This window comes from Rhinatrema bivittatum, chromosome 7, assembly GCF_901001135.1.
Source record: "Rhinatrema bivittatum chromosome 7, aRhiBiv1.1, whole genome shotgun sequence".
In the NCBI taxonomy this organism is placed as follows: domain Eukaryota; kingdom Metazoa; phylum Chordata; class Amphibia; order Gymnophiona; family Rhinatrematidae; genus Rhinatrema; species Rhinatrema bivittatum.
The window spans coordinates 116,702,825-116,722,561 of NC_042621.1; the positions used below are offsets into that span (position 1 = coordinate 116,702,825).

The 19,737-nt window shown below is 44.4% G+C and overlaps 1 protein-coding gene and 1 long non-coding RNA gene across 3 annotated transcripts in view; one reads left to right on the forward strand and one right to left on the reverse strand.

Moving 5' to 3' along the window:
* LOC115095397 (neurotrypsin-like) overlaps positions 1–13,447 on the forward strand; it is a 94,772-nt gene extending 81,325 nt beyond the window's left edge. Inside the window, exons 14-16 of one of the 2 annotated variants that reach the window (XM_029608974.1) lie at positions 2,300–2,422; positions 6,505–6,782; positions 11,784–13,446. In XM_029608974.1, the coding sequence (XP_029464834.1) occupies positions 2,300–2,422; positions 6,505–6,782; positions 11,784–12,094 (712 nt within the window). In that variant the 3' untranslated portion in view covers positions 12,095–13,446. Of the gene's footprint in view, positions 1–2,299; positions 2,423–6,504; positions 6,783–11,783 lie in introns of both variants that reach the window. The other variant, XM_029608975.1, reaches the window with a different exon arrangement.
* LOC115095398 overlaps positions 12,542–19,737 on the reverse strand; it is a 78,683-nt gene continuing 71,487 nt past the window's right edge. Inside the window, exons 2-3 of the long non-coding RNA XR_003857760.1 lie at positions 14,713–14,870; positions 12,542–12,623 (exon numbers count right to left, since the gene is read on the reverse strand). This is a non-coding gene — a long non-coding RNA (uncharacterized LOC115095398). The remainder of the gene's footprint in view (positions 12,624–14,712; positions 14,871–19,737) is intronic.

Genomic DNA, 19,737 nt, shown 5'->3' on the forward strand with positions numbered 1-19,737 from the left:
TAGGGTCAGTCCAAGCAGAGGTCATGGCTGGCAGCAGACAGCAAGACGAGAAGGAGGCCAAGGTCTGGGCAGGCAGCATTCAGAAAGACGAGAAGCAAGCAGAGGTCACAAGGCAAGTAGAGATACATGATGGTCAAGAAGAGGTCCAAAGTCAAGACAGGAATCCAATCCAAAGACAAAGCCAAGGGTACAAGCCGAGGTCAAGCCGAGGAGTCAATCCAAAGGAAGGAAGGAAGGCAGGATCGAGACAGCAGGAAGACAATGAAGACAGACAAGGGACTAAGAGACGAGGATTCAGGAACTCTGAAGATAAGGAACATAAAGGCAAAGGACTGGAACAGAAGCAGGAACCAGGAACGTCATGGCAAACAGCTACTCCAAGGAGTCTGACCTATTGCTGAGGCATCTGAGGCAGGGCAGAGCAGGCTTTATATAGTGGAAGGCCTGTGACATCATTCCAGGGCGCTGCGGTGAATTTTCCATCACGGGTCTTTTAAATGTGCACGAGCCACCGCGTGCCCATCTAGGGACACCCCGCTCAGCAGAGCGGCGTCCCTAGCATGATGCATCAGGCCTGCATGGCAACTGGCTACATCTCCGACTGGGGCGAGAGGGAAGAGTGGCCGATTGTGGGACGGGCCTGTGACCGGCCAAATGCAACAATAGCTATGACACTAATGGTGGAATTTTCAGACTTTTCAATCTGGGGCAAAATCAATGGGTATTTTTTACCTGTGGACTTTGCACCAAGTTTCTTGCAGCAGGTACAAAGTAAACATTGAAACATAAAAATATGGCGGCAGTAAAAGACCATATGGCCCATCTAGTCTGTCTAGCCATCTTATTTATGTAGCCCTTACAATTCCCTTCACTCCCTCAGAGATCCCCTGCATTTATCCCATGCTTTTTTAAATTCAGTTGCCATTTTTGCCTCCACCACCTCCACTAGGAGGCCGTTGCATGCATCCACCCCCTCTCTGTAAAGAAATATTTCCTAACATTACTCCTGAGTCTACCCCCTTTCACCCTCATCCCATGGCCCTTCATTCTACAGCCTCTTTTCCATTGAAAGAGACTAGCCTCCTGTGCATGGAAACCTTTGAAATATTTAAATGTTTCTATCATATCTCCCCTATCTTGCCTTCCCTCCAGGGTGTACATGTTTAGATCTTTGAATCTATCCCCATGTGCTTTAGAATGAAGACCACTGACCATTTTAGTAGCCACCCTCTAGACCAACTCCAACCAGTTTATATCCTTATGAAGGTGCAGTCTCCAGAATTGTACACAGTATTCCAAAATGGTCTCACCAGGGACCTCCACAAGGGCAATATCACCTCCCTTTTTCTGCTGACCATTCCTCTCCCTGTGCAGCTGAGCATTTTTCTGGCTTTTGCCATTGCTTTCTCTACCTGTTTGGCCACCTTAAAATCATCAGATACAATCACGCCCAGATCCCACTCCTCTTTTGTACTTAGAAGAATTTCACCTCTAAAACTGTAAATCTCCCTTGGTTTTTGCAGCCCAAATATATTGCTCTGTATGTTTTAGAATTAAATCTTAGCTGCCAGTCTCTAGACCATTCCTCAAGCTTTGCTAGATCCCTCCTCATGTTTTCCACACCTTCCTGGCTGCCTGCCCTGTTGCAGACCCATAGGTTTATTTTTACTTGCTTTTTTTGTGTTGATAGATTTTGCAAGGAAAATACAGTAATGCATTTAGACTTTAAAATAAAATTTACGTACATTATTTTCAATCTCACCCTAAACATGCTCCCAGGATCACCTTCCCTAAAAGCACCTAAAAGTGTGCATATTACAGATCACGTCAATTACTTTAGCCAGACTGAGAAAAGGCTTTTTGTGGGTAAGTCATTATTAACCAGATTAATTGGCTTTAAAAATTGTCCTCTAAATTTCAAAAGGTAGCAGAAAAATATCAGTGGCTATGTTAGACTCTAGGAAAAAGATTCATGAACTTAAACTCATCCACATGTTTGAGGTCAGGAAGGAATCATTTTTCATTGCTATACAATCAACTATAGAGTGTTTTATCTATTTATTTATTTATTTATTTATTTTTTGCTCTTCTGAGTTACACACATAGATAACTGTTAGGCAATTAGAAAAAGTCATGCTTCATGGACTTATGGCCTTTTGCCATCTAACCCGTTGTGTAAGTGTGTATACTGTCCTGCTATCTGACGGCGCTGGAGAGGAGTGAGTGGGGAAGGACGGATTATGAAACAGAGCACACAGAGCAGAAATCCGATGATTTCCTGCCACTTTTGCTGTTTCAGAGGTGGATGGCCTTGGCAGGCTTCGCTACGGCTGAAGGGATTCTACAGAGAAACTCGTTTACTGTGTGGAGCAACTCTGATCAGCAGCTGCTGGGTCCTGACAGCCGCCCATTGCTTCAAAAGGTAAATTAAGAGTTACCCAAAAGATGTGTCACCTAGTTTCATCCACCATGCGGGAGTGTTATTGAGGCTTAAATACAAAAGGAGATTGATCTTTACAGAATGAGATAGAGACATTGTCTTACTGAATAAGAACATGAGAAGTTGCCATTCTGGGTCAGGCCAAGGGTATATAGCTCTTATCACTAAAAATAAACATACACACCTCTACTTCTAAGTAAAATTACTGAGTAGCTGTAGGATTATTTCACAGGCTATAAACAATCCAGTTTATTATTCATCTAGCTTATCAGGGACAGGTTTAACCAGTCCTGGCTTTAAGCCACTTCATTTATGGACTTGTAAAGCAAAACTGCAGGTTCACGGATATAACTGACACAATACCTTTAGATATTTGTACCTCTAAGCCAGTGGTTTTCAGCAGATGTGTCGGGACACATTGGTGTGTTGCTGTTGTGAGGCCCTTGGAGGTGTGTCACAGGGCCAGCTGTCTCCTTATCAGCCCCGGTGGGAGTTGGGTTGACTTCTCTTATGTTGGGCCTGACAGGGAAGCTCCTCTCACTTCCTTCTCCTCTTTCTGGCCCAGTGGGAGGCTGTTTCTACTTTCATCCAGATCAGAGCGAGACATTGCCAGCTCCTGCTGTTCTGGGCCTGATGGGACACAAACTTTATCTTCCCCTGCTGAGTCTGGGAGTGAGGCTGCTGATGAGCTCTTCACCCTGTGGAGGGTGGGGAAAAGGAGGGAGGAAATTCTGGGCAGATAGAAGTGGAAGGGAGAGAAAGTGTGGGGGCTGCTGAGCAGGAAGGGATGAGAAACAGGGGGTCAGGGTAGCTGGGCAGGGAGGGGGTAGGAAGAGTCAAGCAGTGGAGGGATGGAGCGCAGGGAAGAGGATGTGGGGGGTCAGGAATGCTGGGCAGGGATGTGAGTGTGAGCAGATGATTGAAAGGGAGTAACTGGGAAAAGAGAAGGATGATGGAGACATGGAGGGAGAGTGATGGGTGCATCTTGGAGAATGTGCATTTCTTCTATCTTTGTAATTTGCTTAGTGTAGGAGGAAATGTATTTCTGTTTCTAGTTCTCCGGTTTTGCACTGCATGCAGAAAGGCTTTTTGAGGTTTCCATTCCAGTTTTTGTCTCCACATTTGTAATTTGTGGTCTTTTATTCTGTATTTGGTGAAGATTAGAACTGTATGTGTGAGTGAGGTGGGGTACTTTACTAGTATGTAGGCATTTGTATCAGTCTTATTTGTTGTGTTTTCTCATTCTCAATAGGACATGCACTGGTGGTGCACTGCTGCCTTTTCATAGGTAGGGATATTGCTGAGTTCTTGGAGTTAGTATTGCTATGGTAAGGCAGGTTTGCTACACATGTGCTGTTTTTTTAAGGTTTTATATTTTACAATGGGCCTGGTAGTAAGGGAGTTTGTGTTTCTGTTACTGAGAGAGCACCAGGATCAGAATATATTTTTATATGGTGAGTTGTATGGGGAAATCTCCTCTGCATCCATTGTTTGGGGACCTGGAGGGGGAAGGGGTTCCTATGGATGCAGAGTAAATATGTTTACATTTAGCCCCATGATGGTCAAGTGTTCAGTGTGTCATACATGTAAGCATTATCTGTCAGGTGTGTCCCAATAGAAAAAAAGGTTGAGAACCACTGCTCTAAGCCATTGACACTGAGAATTTTGTTTTAAACAGATTGGCATTAGCAGAGTAGAGCTATAAAGAACTTGCGCTTTGCTGTCCTGTCTGGTGATGTATTGTACATATGAATGCATAATGTATATGCCTATACCAGGGGTCTGGCCAAAACTTAATTTTTCTTAGGGGGTCAAGGTGGATGGGCACTGTGGCCAGGCCCCCTTCACTCCCACCTCCCATACCTTAGCCCCATCCTATGTGGGTTTTCAACATAGTGGCTACAAAACCATTTTACTTTCTGGCAAGACTCTGTATCAGTCTTTTCACTGCCTCTCTCTATTCTGTCTCTGTGGTCCTTCACTCTCCCTTTGTAGTTAAGGCAACTGCATTATACAAGTGCTACTCTCTCAGGCTGCTGAAAATCAGTTATGTAAATAGGCTTCCACCCAGCACAGACATTCTTAAACTTTGAAGAGACTGAGAGGAGGAAATATAAATTAATTACCTGCCAACATTAAAGAAAGACTTTGATGGCCTCAAACTTGTACATATCTAGCCCAAATGCAGTGATGTTTCCCATGCAAGTCAGTCTCCTTAAAGGCACAGGGTATCCTCTTCTGGTAGGGATTCCAATGCCCCTAGGCTTTCTAACTGCTGCACCTTTAAAGGGCTGACTCAGATGGGACAGGACCTTGCTTATAGAGGTGGGAGCCTAAGCCAAACCAGAGCTGGCACAGGCCTGCAAGGCCCACCTGTAGCCTTGCCTCTGGTATTTAGTCAATATATGCAATAAAAATGTGTGCTGTATCTGCAAATGCAGTCTATGTATGCATATATCTATATTCTATCTATATAGATATCTAAAATGTAAGAAATAAAAATTAATTCATTAATTAAATAAAACGCCCCAGGAGGATCCCCTCTTTTAGCCTAGCCAAATTTGGCTGCCTTCTGAATTTGCAGGGCAGTTCAACTTTAACAATACGTATATACCACACACGAACATACAGTTTGAAATCAAAGGACATTGTATACCAAAACATAAAACATGATTTATCAAATCTTAGCAGTATGGCCTTAAAGGGTAACATCGAGTGCCATACTGAAGAACATTAATATATACTAAACAGGCATCTGCAGTGTAACAAGCCTTGATTATAAGTAAAAACTGTTCTTGAAGGATTCGGTGTTTGAACTTGTTGCAGTATTCAGATTATTTCAAACAAGAAGGACATTTTTCCAGTGCTGTATGTGGCATAAACAGAAACTTTAAAATAAGGTTTTTCTTGCCAGTACTGATTAAAATCCTTGTGGTCAGCTGACACAGATTTAATAGGCAAACAGTTGGCTTGCTCTATATTCAGTAAGTGATGAATTGGCATTTTTTTCCCCTTGTACTAATTTAGAAATTATTAAATTGATATAACGTTGATAACAGAACAATGAGTGTGCTTATACCCACATTGTTCTGAGGCATTCCCGGGGCAGAGTTTGGTCAAGGGAGGAAACCGTGTGTGTTGTTCTGAAAAATTGAAATTCTGTGCGTTGATTCTGCTGGGACAATTACCAGCAGAGAGAAAGAAGTCACAATTCTCTGCGTTTCTGGGGCAATAGTCCAAGCAAAAAATGCCTCTTACTTTTGCTTTGATTATAAACTCCATGGGTAACAACTGACTGCAGGATTTAGAAAAGAGCAGGTAGTTTGATGGTTAATTTGTATGTACTGTTTATATTATAAGTATTCGAGGAGGATGAACCAGAAACAATAGACCTTAAGGGGCAGATTTTAATGCATACACGCGGGCGTACATTTGTGCGCTCAACCGATTTTATCACACGCGCGCGCAGCCGCACGCATGTTATAAAATCAGGGGTCGGCGCGTGCAAGGGGGTGCACACTAGTGCAAATTGCATGCGCCAAGCCCTCAGGGAGCCCCACTGGCTTTCCCCGTTCCCTCCAAGGCCGCTCCGAAATCGGAGCGCCTCGGAGGGAACTTTCCTTCCCCCCTCCCTTCCCCTCCCTGTCCCGCCCCCCAGCCCTAAAGAAACCCCCCCCCCCCCCGTACCTTTGTTTTGGAAGTTACGCCTGACTTAACTTGCGCACGCCGGCCAACTGCCGGCGCGTGATCCTCTTGTGCCGGAGTCGTCGGCCACGCCTCCCGGACCACCCAGCCATACCCCCGGACCATCTGCCCCACCCCATCCCGCCCCCTGCCCACCCATTCAGAAAAGCCCCGGGACATATGCACGTCCCGGGCCTTTACACGCGCCGCCGGGCCTTTTGAAAATAGGCCCGGCGGCGCGTAACCCCTCCTACGCACGTAAATCCTTGAAAATCTGCCCCTAAGTTTGTAATTAATAAATGGAGATGTGAGATTTATCCCCTGCCAAATCACATTGAATAAGCATCATCTTTCCTGTCTCTGATGTTTTTAATGGACAGGTTTGGCAGAGATGCCCGCCGCTATGCGCTGCGGGTGGGCGATTACCACACGGGCGTGGAGGACGAGTTTGAGAGAGAGTTACCTGTGGAGAAGATTGTTGTTCCCCGGAAGTACCATTCAAGCAGCAACGACCGTGACATCGCATTGGTCAGACTGCGGGGCAAAGAAGAGCAGTGCTTGGCCTTCAATCGTCATGTCCTACCTATCTGTCTTCCCGAGAGGGGGCAGAAATTCAGCAGCAGACAGGCCTGCTTCATCTCCGGCTGGGGTGACACAGGTGAGGGAACGCCGAACGTACTGCATCCTAGAAGTGCATCCACTGCAGGGCCATGTGCTCTTCAGCTACAGTAGGGCGGGAACTACTTTGCCTGCTGTAATATATGTGCTTTCTCCTTTCCCGTGCATGCTGGGGGGAAGGGGGGGGGTTTGCAATTAGTTTTGTCCCTGTTTTTCCCCTTCTTCAGGGAGGATATACTACTGAATGCTAGGCATGTTGCAGCAGCTGTATTTTGTGCCGAATCTTTAAGAGAAGCCCAGAGTAAAGGGCATTTATTTATTCTGGGAGGAGACAAGGATATTCCTGGGGAATTCTGCACAAAAAAATTTAAAATTCTGCGCACAAAAACTTAAAATTCTGCAAACTTTATATTGGTCAAAATAACACAATTTACATGACAGTCTAAGTAATTACATTTTAAATTAATACAGAAAAAGGTTGTTACTTAAAGATGCAGGATTTTAAATATTTTGAGCAGAATTTCCCTAGAAATTCACTGTAAGCGTGTCCCTTCCACTAGCTCTCCCTACTCCCCTGGCCACTTTGCCCTCTCAGCCCCCAACTCCTCCACCTGCCAGTATCTCTCCCCTCCACCTCTAGGCTCAACCCCTTCCACTCTATTACCAGTCCCAGAATTTGACCCCGTTCTCAGTATTGCCCCTCACACAGGCTCCCTCTGTCCCTCCCTCTCTCACACACACGCTCCCTTTCTCTAGTACACATACACAGACCCTCATACAGGCTCCCTCACTTTCTCGCACACACACACATCCCCTCATACAGGGCCCTCTCTCTTGCATACACACCCACACAAGTTCCCTTTCTCTCTCACATATACATCCTCACACAGGCTACCTATGTTTCTCTCTCATGCACCCCTTCACACAGGCTCTGTCTCACACATACACAATCCTTTCACAAAGACTAGCACCCTCACATACACAAGAGCTCCCAATCTCTCTCACACATACACACTCCTTCACAATCTCCTCATATAGGCTCCCTCTCTCTGAAACTCACACTCAAGCATCCCCCCCACCGTGCTCCCATGCTCTCTCACCCTCCCCTCCCCCACACCCCTCCCCTCATATAGGCTCCCTCTCTCTGATACCCACACTCAAGCATCCCCCCACTCCCCTCTCTTACCTCCAATGCTCTCTCACACCCTCCTGCTCTCTCTCACCCTTCCCTCCCCCACACCCCTCCCCTCTCTCACACACACATTCTCTCTCACCGGCATGCCACAAACGGAGCGCATCCTGTGAGTGCCGCGGGACGCGCTCCATGCGTGGCGAAGATGAAGGCCCGGGTGCACCGGCACAAGGGGGCCTTCCATCTTTGCCGTGAATGGCGCGTCTGGGCCTTCATCTTCATTCGCGGCATGCCAGGGTCTCCTCTGCTATTTTCTGTGCAGAAATTGGCAATTCTGCGCAGGGGGGGAATTCTGCACAAATTCTGCGCTCCACAGTAGCGCAGAATTCCCCCAGGACTAAAGGAGGCAGAAAAGCCTGAATCCCCATTGCCATAAACGTGATGGGAATTTGGTTACCTCACTTAACGTACCAAATTCAGAGAAATAACCGTTGAGGGCATTTTTCAAGGCCATTGACCAGGAAAAATTGGGCCTGTCTGAAAATTGCCGGTTTCTGCTGGCTAAAAGAGCATGCAGGCCTCCTCAGCATGTGCACTTTCAGCTGGACAAAAAGAAATGCTCCTGGGGTGTTTGTATCGGGAGAGGAAAACAACGTGTGTACATGAGATTTTCAAAAGTACCAGAATTATTTTACTCCCCTCCAACTACCTACACAAATAGCAGCTGTAGAGTATGCAGGCACTTTTTATGTGCGCACTGTACGCTTGCTAATTTTCACGGAGAAATTGGAAAAAAGGCTGCTGAGTGGCCTCTTGCTTCTCAAGGAAGCAAAATAAACCTCCTTTATTCATATTATAATACTGGCTCCTACTCTGGCCTGTAATACATGATCAGCTTCATTACAATATGCATGAGGCTCATTATTCCTTTCTGAATTTGGAAAATTGCTCTACTCATGTCAACATGTGGAAAAGAATGGAGGAAACATGCAGATCATGCATACACTGTTATATCAGCACAAGATAAAGATAAGAAGCTAAAAAAGCTTGCCCATATTTCACTCTCCACTCTGCCTCATTTAAATATGGTGTCAAACACTTACATGCCTCTGCTCCATAGGAAACAATGGGGGGAAAAGCAGCATGAAAACAGTCTTCCTATTCTTAAGACTGTGACACTAGCTGGTCATATGGCAAAGCATGCCTTTCTCTTACTCAGAAGATGCAATAATCAACACCTTCCTATATTTGCATGCCCTGACAGTTCACAAAAGTATTATGGACAGCAAAAGTAGGGATAGTAAGAAATGGAGTCCTACCTCACAATGGCTCCATCTTTCAAACCTATCCAGCATGTCTCTGTCCAAGGAAGACTCGCCATACCTGTATTTATGCAGGGGGCTTTGTCTTCATTTATCTTGCTCATGGCAAGACCCAGGAAATCTGGTCAATACATCTAGGAGACCCTGTCTACCTGGGATGCTTGTTAATCCAAGCCCTAGAGGGTGAGAACATTTTGGGATCCCATACTGAGGGGCGCTCACACACATAAAGGAGCATTTTGGAGAATAACTTTGGGACATGAATGTAACCAGAATTAAATGCAAATGGTGCCAAATGATTACCTTCGAAGATCTGCAGTAAAGTTTAACTTGGAACACCTATCTTGAGGATCCAATCTCTTTATTCTGGTGCCTACATCCATTCAGCAACATCCACCCAACAGAGAGTTTCCCATCTATACCTTGGACCCTGGAGGTCTATCCTCCCTCCTCCTTCAGAGAATCCATATCCCGAGGCTACACAGCTGTATTAAAAAGAGGCATTCTGAGGAGTGGTTGAACATTACATGTATACCTTTAATTTTTAAAAAATGGATATATTATATACAACTAACATGCAATCTTTATGCCAAGAGTGGCCAACTCCAGTCTTCGAGAGTCACAAATAGGCCTGGTTTTCAAGATATCCACCATGAACGTACATGAGATAAATTTGCATGCACTCCCATTGTATGCAAATCTATCTCATGCATATTCATTGTGGATATCCTGAAAACCTGGCCTGTTTGTGGCTCTCGAGGCCCGAAGTTGGCCACCCCTGCTTTTTGCCTTCTTTTGAGACTATTTTAAGTTCGCACATACTTTTTATCTACCTAACAACCAGATCTTGAAATACAAACTATGGCGGAAATTTTCAAAGGGGTTTCGTGTGTAAGCAGCATGTACTTATGTACATGCTGCTTACACACGAAATCGTTGTTTAGCCCTAATGCCATGCCAGGAGCAGTGAGTAGTCTGGGTTAAGTGGGGGGGAGTGCAGGCTGAAGGGTCCGGATGATCTTGAGATGGTCTGAGCAAAATGAGAATGTCCTTCACCTGAGCATCTTTTAAAATCCACTTACCTGCATGCGCTAAAGCCGACAAAATCCTAAGGAAGATATGTGAAGTACGTTTGCTCAGGTAGCCACTTAAAATTAAAAGCACGCTTATGTGCGGTAGGCGTATTTTAAATCACGCACGCACAATTGCGCGCGTGATTTAAAATCCCAGCATATGTTTGCTCCCGCGCCCCACATGCGCATGTACGGGCGCCCGCGTGCTTGTTTCAAAGTTACCGTCCCTGTTTGTCAGAAGAATTATTGAAAGTTTACCCAGGAATGCAAATCACTTATAACAATCAATGTTCATAGCAAAGATGGTGGGGGGATTAATACTTGAATAATTCAAATACATCTTTATAAACAATTTATATATCTAAAGCAGGTATGAGTCACTGCTAGAAATTTAAAAAGAAAGCTATAGAATCACACCCAGCCAACGCATGTTCTGCACTTTGTCTCTTTGGGATGAATTTTCAAAGCCATTACTGTGCACGGTTTTATGCACGTAAATGACTTGCTAGTGAACTTGCCAGGGTTTCAGTGCAAAAAGCATGCACATAATTCTGTTTCACAAGTATTTTCTGTATGCAATTGGGGGGGAGGGAATGGAGTTGGGATCTACTGTATGTGCATAGTTCAAAAGCATTTGCGCAAATCCACGTGTGTGAGTTACGCCATGCCAGGAGCAGGCATGGCGAAACTTGTACACGTGGACCTGCCAAGAACTTTCAGAGAGAAAGGATGCAGGCACTTTTGCTTTGAAAATGTGTGGCAAGCCAGCAAGGAAAAAGTACCCTGTGGCCTTCTCCATCTCTCAGAATCACCCTCCCTTGGTGGGCTGGCAAGTTTCAGGCTGCTCAGTATTGATGCTTTTTACCCACAGGCTTTGTGCCAGTTCTCAAAGGGAATGCACATTCATACTTTCCCTTCGAAAACTGTCCCAGGACAAGGGACCCGCTGAGGCTTCTGGGTACGTTAACCGCTTGGAAATTACATGCATAGATTTGAAAATGTAATCTCTGCTTAATTAGTTCCTCCCCCTGTCCTAAACGCACCCCTAGACCAGCCAACGTTTTCCCCCTGTTAGAAGTGCCCCACGCTGTTGATCTCCCACGTGTACCTTTGGCCAGGTAAGGGCTAGACAATGTTCGGTAAATTGGTATTTGTCCTCTTTAATACTTGGTGAGGGTTTGAAGTGCAAATAGCATTCCATGCAGACATCTGGATGTGTAAAGGAAACAACCCATGCCCCTCTGAGCCATCCGTTTGCAGGGCCGGCTTACATTTGTCAGGCATACAGGTGGGAGGTGTTTTGATCATTTGTAATGATTTTAAAAATCATAACTTCAGATACCCTTTGGAAAATATGAGGGGCGGTCAATAAAGAAGGTGTATTTAAGCATGGCATCTTTCTTGACACCCCCCCCCCCCCCATTAGACTCAAAAATGGGAGAAAACCAGTAAATCAGGCCCAGTGTTTTTCATATGTTGAGTTTTGTCTGTGCTTCTGTTTTGTTTTATTTTAGGAAAGACCTACTCCCGGACACTGCTGCAGGGGGCAGTCCCTCTTCTCCCAAAGGAGTCATGCGAGACTCGATACGGAGGAAAATTTACCAAACGCATGCTCTGCTCAGGCAACCTCTCTGAAGACAAGCGGGTGGACAGCTGCCAAGGGGACAGTGGGGGGCCACTCATGTGCCAAAGGTCAAGCGGCCACTGGGTCATTCTGGGAATCACTTCCTGGGGCTATGGGTGCGGTCAAAAGGACTTCCCCGGAGTCTACACAAAAGTCAGCAAATTCATACCCTGGATCAAGAAAGTGACCAAGCAACCATGAAAGTGCAGGACATTTTAATCTTTCCATTGAGCCCTACAGAAACTGTGCACATAGATGTTAACCGTAACTGTAAAACCTACAGGCCACAGTTCCTCATGTTCCAAACAGCTGCAGCTTCAGCCTTTTCCCAAGTAACATTCCCTTTTGTTCTGCTTTTGAGAAGACAAGGAGGAAAAGACTTGAAAACTAGAAACTCACAATTTTGTTGGACTCAAAAGGCCTTTGCAATGGGTAGCTGTCAAAATGTAAATCTTATCCCTTCGATTGGATCGTTGTGAATGAGGAGTGAGAACAATGCCCCCGGTGGGCCTGTGGTAGCACAGGATGTTTCCATGGAGAACACACTGGTTGGAACCCCCAATTGTGGCTTCTCACATCAGCTGCAGGGCTAGCACTTCCTGCCTCTGAAGAAAGGGGCTTCAGATGTCCCAGCTCCAGTTAATCTCTTCTCGTGTTGTGCTTGTGACAAAAAATGTAGAATACATCCAAGTGTTGTTTGGAAGATCTGAATTCCAAAACGTTATTTGCCCTGTAAAAATGCAAATATTTTATTTTGTTGACTTCCAAAATAATGGGAATACTTCCGAAAGCATCTTTTTTTTCCCTACTTCTTCAAAATAAAACTTAAGTGGCTTATTGGACACCTACTGTCACAGGAAAGCACTTGAGCTCCCCAAAATTCGTATGTTGCTTTTGGGTTCTTGATGCTCTTCAGCCCTGGTAGATGCTCCCAGGTTGCAGGACTCAGGATTGGCATAGGATATCTGAGCAGGGAGTAGGATATCCTATGGCAAAGAAAAGGATTAAGGGTGCTTTGAGTAGTCCTATGGTGCCTCACTCTTTGTCCTACCACCAGCACCCTATCTCCACCCATCATAAGGACAGGTCCCATTTAGGTCAGGAGGTGAAGGAGACTTTGGGGAGAAAAAAGGAAGACTGGGGGAAAAATCAAGCTGTGTTGAGCAGATGGGAGATGGATTTTGCCTAATTCCTAAAATTCTTCAGAATTGCAGGCCTGTTCACTATATGAGGTGAAGTAGAGGAGGCTTTTAAGATTCACAGTTGACTGGAACTATTGCATGGCTTAACATGTAAAATCATACATTTAGGAGTGAGAGAAAGGGAATGAAGGGAGAGAGAATCAGAACTAAGTAAAGAATGACACTTTTCAACAAAATAAAATAACACAAAAAAACCCAAATATGCCTGCTTGTTTTTGTGAATTAGCTGAAATCTCAGCACAGATCCTCACAGAGATGAGGGTGATGCTCGCTCTCTGAACTCACTGCATATTCTGGTAGGCACTTCTGATGTGTATTCCCTTGCTGTCGGCATACTGTGCATAGGTAAGGACGCTTGAGTGCCATCAGCAGGGCTGATAACCACAACCAAGCTTTGCAGACTTCTGGTCCCTGCCGGATTTGTTTGCTGAGCCCATGCAATATTTAAGGATGGAGCAATGGGTGGGGGAGAGCAGTAACTCTGAAAGCTCAAGGCATTCATAGGAATGTGCTGCAACAGACTAGCTCCAATATGAACAGTAGACTTTGAGCTTTAACTCTCTTTCTTGTGGTTCCACTTGCTGGGATTGTACTGCTTGGAACATGTTTTGCACTCAGACTTTCAGTCTGAAAGAAATCTTGACACCTGATTGACTTGAAGAGACATTCCAGTTGCTAACATTTTTTTTTTTCCTTTTCTCCTTCCATCGATCTCAATTGAGCCTCTTTAGGAGTTTAAGCCAGCCTCGAAGAGTGAATAAAGTAATACATTCATGCATTTCAATGGAGAATTAAGGCATGACCACAGAAAACAATGCTTACCTAGGCTTACCACATGGTCTGGGCAGGTCTGGGTTTGTAGGGGATTTGCAGTACAGAGTTTCTTTAGAAAAGCAGTGCTAGAAATGTATGGATACAGTGGGAAAAGGCTCTGAAAGACCTATACATGCAATGAGGGTAAGGGTCTGCAAGTTTGGGAGGGGGCGTGGAAATTGTTGTACAAGACTTTGTTTTACCCACTCGCAGGCACCAAGAATCCAGGAGGGAGAGAAAGCTGCACCACGGGACACAGTGGAGGTTCCTCTGTTTCTACTTTGCTTACAACCACCAAAAAGCCACAAAGAACTGCAAGGGTTTGGGGCAGGAAATGTACACAACATACCTGACAACTTTTGAAAAATCACAAGAGGGAAGATTCACCATTAGCACTTCTATTACCCTTCTCCTTACCTCCCCTCCCCCTGAAAAAAAAAATTTGGATTTTTAAAAATCCATATTTGATTTATTTTAAACAAAAATGCTGACTCACCTGTTATTTTTCATTTTCTATCATGACCTTCCTTCCTCCCCACTCCCCTCACTTTCAGCCCTAGGTGGATTTCTTTATTTCCTCTCCAGCACTTTGTCATGCAGCGCTCACTCTCACCGCCGCACATTCACTCTTACACCTTCACCTCTCACAGTCAGATCCCTGCTTCTTCACTCAGACACATCATCTTCCTTGCTCACACTCACTCGCAGCAGTTATATCAGTCTTTTCCTGTCTCTTACTCACACTTAGCACTCCCTCTCCTTTCTCCTGTGTGAAAGGCCATTAACCCTTCCCTTTACTATTACCTTTTCCTCCTGTGTTGCCTTGCTGTCTTTCTCTCTCTCTCTGCGACCCTTTTGCTCTCTCTGCCTTTGTTCTCTCTCTCTCCCACCTTTGCTCTTCCTCTTCTCCGACTTGTTCTTGCTCTCTGCTCCCATTTTCTTTCCGTTCCCTGCTTTGCTCTCTTTATTAAAAAAAAAAAATCTTTTTTTTTATTAGTCCCTTTATAAATTCTAGAATACATCAAAGATAACTAAACATCATTATTTGTTGTTTCATTAACCATGAGAACATAATGAAAAGAAAACCGGCTTGGACTACACAAAATATGATCAAATGATGGTAGTTCTCAGCTCAGGTGCAAATGCCAGCTGGCTCCATGTCATAAGGAATGAGCTAATCCGGTCCTGGTTGTACCATATTGCATGCAGGGACTTGTACTTCTGATTGTGCCACCTGGGACAATTGGAACTAGAGGTATAGCAGCAGAGGCGGAGAGTTGACCTGAGGGTTGACAGAACTCATCTCATGAAGTCCTAGGGTCACCCAATGGTAGTAGTTTTGTTCCCTTTTTGAGCTGGGGGAAGATCACTGAGCTTTTAGTCTATCAGGTGGAATCAATTGTTATTTTAGGGTTGTTTTTGTGGTCACCCCGTGGGATGATTGGTTGATACCCATGACAAGGGTTGCCTTGACAATTCCCTGCCACATTAATGATTGGGATCTGTTGTTGAAACAGATCCTGAGGCAAGTCCCAACAGCAGCTGCACATTCACCAAGTCCGTGAAATAATCAGAACTACAAGTCCCTGCATGCAGTTGGGTAAAACCAGGACTGGATTAGCCTGGTTTATGACAAAGAGCCAAGTGGTAACCCTAAGACCAGTCCTCAGGACCTATCTGGCCAGTCTCATTTTCAGAATATACATAATGAACATGGATGATGTATGGCTCCATAGAATCAAGGTGAGAAAATTAAAAATCCTAAATCTGAATAACATTTTTTTCCTATCCTTTGTTTTAGCAAAACCAAATATCTTGTCATGCTGACTGTTTAATTTTAATTTTAAAATATTTATATCCTGCCTATCCATAGCCTTAGGCAGGCTCCATAAAAACATACACAATTGAAATAAAAACAGAACAAAACCAAAAATATCATACAAATTACTAGTACAAGCCAGACACTAAACCAACATTACTGGGGAAGCTGCAATATCACTCATTAAGTGCTGGACTAGGGATGAATTTACATTAAGGAGTACATTTTAAAAAACAGCGCACAAGTGTACTTTTGTTCGCGCACCAGGCGCAAACAAAAGTACACTGGATTTTATAAGATACGCGCGTAGCCACGCGTATCTTATAAAATCCGGGGTCGGTGCGCACAAGGGGGTGCACATTTGTGCACCTTGCGCGCGCCAAGCCCTGCGCGCGCTGCCCGCTCCCTCCGAGGCCGCTCCGATTTCGGAGCGGCCTTGGAGGGAGCTTTCCTTCCACCCCCGCACCTTCCCCTCCCTAACCCACCCCCCCAGCCCTATCTAAACCCCCCCTTACTGTTATTGTAAAAGTTACACCTGCCTCTGGCAGGAGTAACTCGCGCGCGCCATCTCCCGACCCGGGGGCTGTTCCGGAGGCCTCGGCCGCGCCCCTGGAACACCCCGGGCTGGCACCACGCTCCCGACACGCCCCCAGAATGCCCCGAACGTCGCGCCACCCACCCGACACGCCCCCCTAGCGAAGCCCCGGGACTTACGCTCGTCCCGGGGCTTGCGCGCGCCGCTGAGCCTATGCAAAATAGGCTCGGCGCGCGCAAGGGCGTTTTAAAAGGGTTACGTGGGTACCTTATGTGCGTAACCCTTTTAAATTCTACCCCTAAGTGTCCCTATATGTTTACCTAAAGAAAAACTCTTTTAATCCATAAATCATCAGGCAATAGATTCCAGAGCACAGGACCAGGAACAGCAAAAGGTTGCTCCTTTGTTTCACAAAGTCTTATTTGGCAGTAAAAAAGGAATCTCAAGTAGGTTTCATCCTTGCAATTAAAGGTGATGCCCAGAATCTAAGAACATAAGAATTGCCATATTGGATCAGACCGAGGGTCCATCAAGGACAGTATCCTCTTTCCACTGTGGCCAATCCAGGATACAAATACCCAGCAGGATCTCAAATTGTAGATAGATTCCATGTTACTAACACCCAAGGATAATTAAGTATTGGCTTTCCCCAAATCTACCTGGTTAATAACAGTTTATAGACTTCTCTTTCAAGAACTTCTCCAAACCTTTTTTAAACCCAGTTACATTCACTACATTTATAACATCCTCTGGCAATGAATTCCAGAGCTTAATTGTGCATTGAGTGAAAAAGAATGTTCTCCAATTTGTTTAAATCTGCTACTTATTATATGGAATATCCCCTACTTTTTTAATTTTCTGATTCACATTTACCCATTCTATTCCACTTAGGATTCTATAGACCTCTAGTAAATCTCCCCTCAGCTGAATCTTCTCCAAGCTGAACAGCCTGAACTGCTTTATCTTTCATCATTGGAGAGCTGTTCCATCCCCTTTATCAATTTTAGTTGCCCTTCTCTGTATCACTGAACCAAGAATTTCAAAGTATTATCTATGATAATTCCCACTGCTTTTTCCTTGGTGGTAACTTCTAATATGGAATCTAATATTATGTAACTACAATGTGGGTTACTTTTCCCCATGTTAATCACTTTGCACTCGTCCATATTAAATTTCATCTGCCATTTGGATGCAAAATCCTCCTACAATTTCTCACAATCCACTTGTGATTTAACAACTTGGAATAATAAATGTTATCACCTCACTTGTCATACCCTTTTCCAGATCATTATTAATATATTAAAAAGCACCGATCCCAGTACAGATCCCTGAGGCACTCCATTATGTACATTTTTCCACTAAGAAAACTAACCCTTTAATCCTGCACTCTGTTTCCTATCTTTTTTTTAAATTTTATTTTTAATCATTTTAAATTATACAGCAAGTCATCCAACTTACTTACAGAAAATGAAATGCATTATACATCCGAAAAGAAAACAAATAACAAAGTATTACATTGCCCAAATTACAGTATAATGCATTCCCCTATTAAAGAAACTTTATAGGGGGCAGAAAATAGGAAGATTAAACAATTTAACATAATGCAAGTATTGGCTTTACATAGATTAATGACCATCATTCAGAAATATGATCCTTATTTTACGGCTTTAACCTGGTGGTAGCAATTACCCTCCTAGCATTTAAAAAAGATTTTAATTGCTCGGGGGTAAAAGAAAATATAACATTCCTTTGGGGATTTTACGACACACTTGCATGGGTATTTTAAAACAAAAGAGAAACCTAAAGCAAGCACTTGTGATCTCACTGTGAGGAATTCTCTTCTCCTGTCTTGGGTAATAGGAGCAAAATCAAGAAATGCACGAATCTGTGATCCCCTAAATTGGAGATCCGCATTTTTAAAATATCTTTTCATAATCTCAGTAATATCTTTCTCAGTTATAAATGATACTAATAACGTAGCACATTCGTAGTATTCGCAAGCTGAATCTTCTAGAAACCTAGTCAAATTGCCTTTATTCATATCAACAAGTTGTTGTGTTTCTCTATTTCTCGTGGATACAGGCAAAAAATATAGCTTGTTAACTGAAAGTGTTTCACCCTCTTTAAATTTCAACACTTCTGTGAAATATTTCATAGGGTAACATAGGGTAATTCCCCTACCATTTTCGGAAAATTGAGAAATCTTAAGTTTAAATGACGTGAATAATTTTCTAAGTATTCCAGTCTTTTAGATAATACATTTAGATCTTTTGTAATTTTCACATTACATTGTTGAGTTTTCCCCATTTCAGCTTCTACTGTTTCCAATCTCGGCTTGAATTCTTTTAATTGGGTATCGAAAATCTCCAAATTTTGTTCAACATTATCCAGATTATCTTGAAAATCCCCGATCGATTTTACTGTCCCAAATAGCTTCCAAAGTTATTTTATCCGGCTTACCAGGCATCTGAAAACGGGGTCTTAAAACTGACTCACCCGTTTTCTGCACCGGAGATAATCCTGCCAGTAAAACTTCTCGTCTGGGACCCGTCGACTCTCCTCCAGATCCCTCAGCTTCCCTCTCCGAAGTCGGGGTAGACGCCGGAGGCACCGAGGTTAATCCCTCGGCTCGCGCTGTCTCTGGACTCGCTGTGGACTGCGGTAGAGCATCGGCGTCCTTCGCCCTCTGGCCTCCTCCCACTGGAGTCGCGTCTGCTGCGTCACGGACATGCGACTCTGCTGCCTGAGGGCTCTCGGGAAGTGGAGTAATTTCGGGGCTATGAGGATCCGGGGGGGTGAGAGTGACTTCTCCTGGTAGAGCCAATGCTTCCTCAGTGGACTCCACAACGGAGCTTGCACCCCCCTTTTCAGTGGTCACTCCAGGTACGTATGATGTTATTAGGCGTTGAGTGGCCATAACCTCCGAATCTGAAGGAAAAATTTGGAGTTTGCCTTTCCTTTTCGCGGGCATGTTTGAAAAAATCTTAGCATGAATCAGAGCTCAGCGCGTACGTGTCTGGCTACGCCGCCATCTTGCCCCCCCCCCCCCCTCCTATCTTTTAACTAGTTTGCAATCCATAAAAGTACATTGCCTCCAATCCCATGACTTTTTAATTTTTTCAGGAGTCTCTCATGGGGGATCTTATCAAACGGCTTCTGAAAATCCAAATACAGTATACCCACAGGCTCACCATTATCCACATGTTTATTAACCCCTTCCAAAATGTAGCAGATTGGTGAGGCAAGACTTCCCTTGTGTCCCTTTAAACCTTGTCTTTTGTTAAACCTGTTCTGTGATTTGATGCTTCCTTATTGTTTGCCATAAAATACACTCTACCTCTTGATGGTTTTAATGCCCCAGTGCTGTTTGCAATACCCTGCACTAAGTCTTAGGGGTTTTGATGTCTCTGGGGTGGATTTTAAAAGGGTTCCGCACAAATATTACGCTCGTAACCCCGAAAATCCGCTCCTGCAC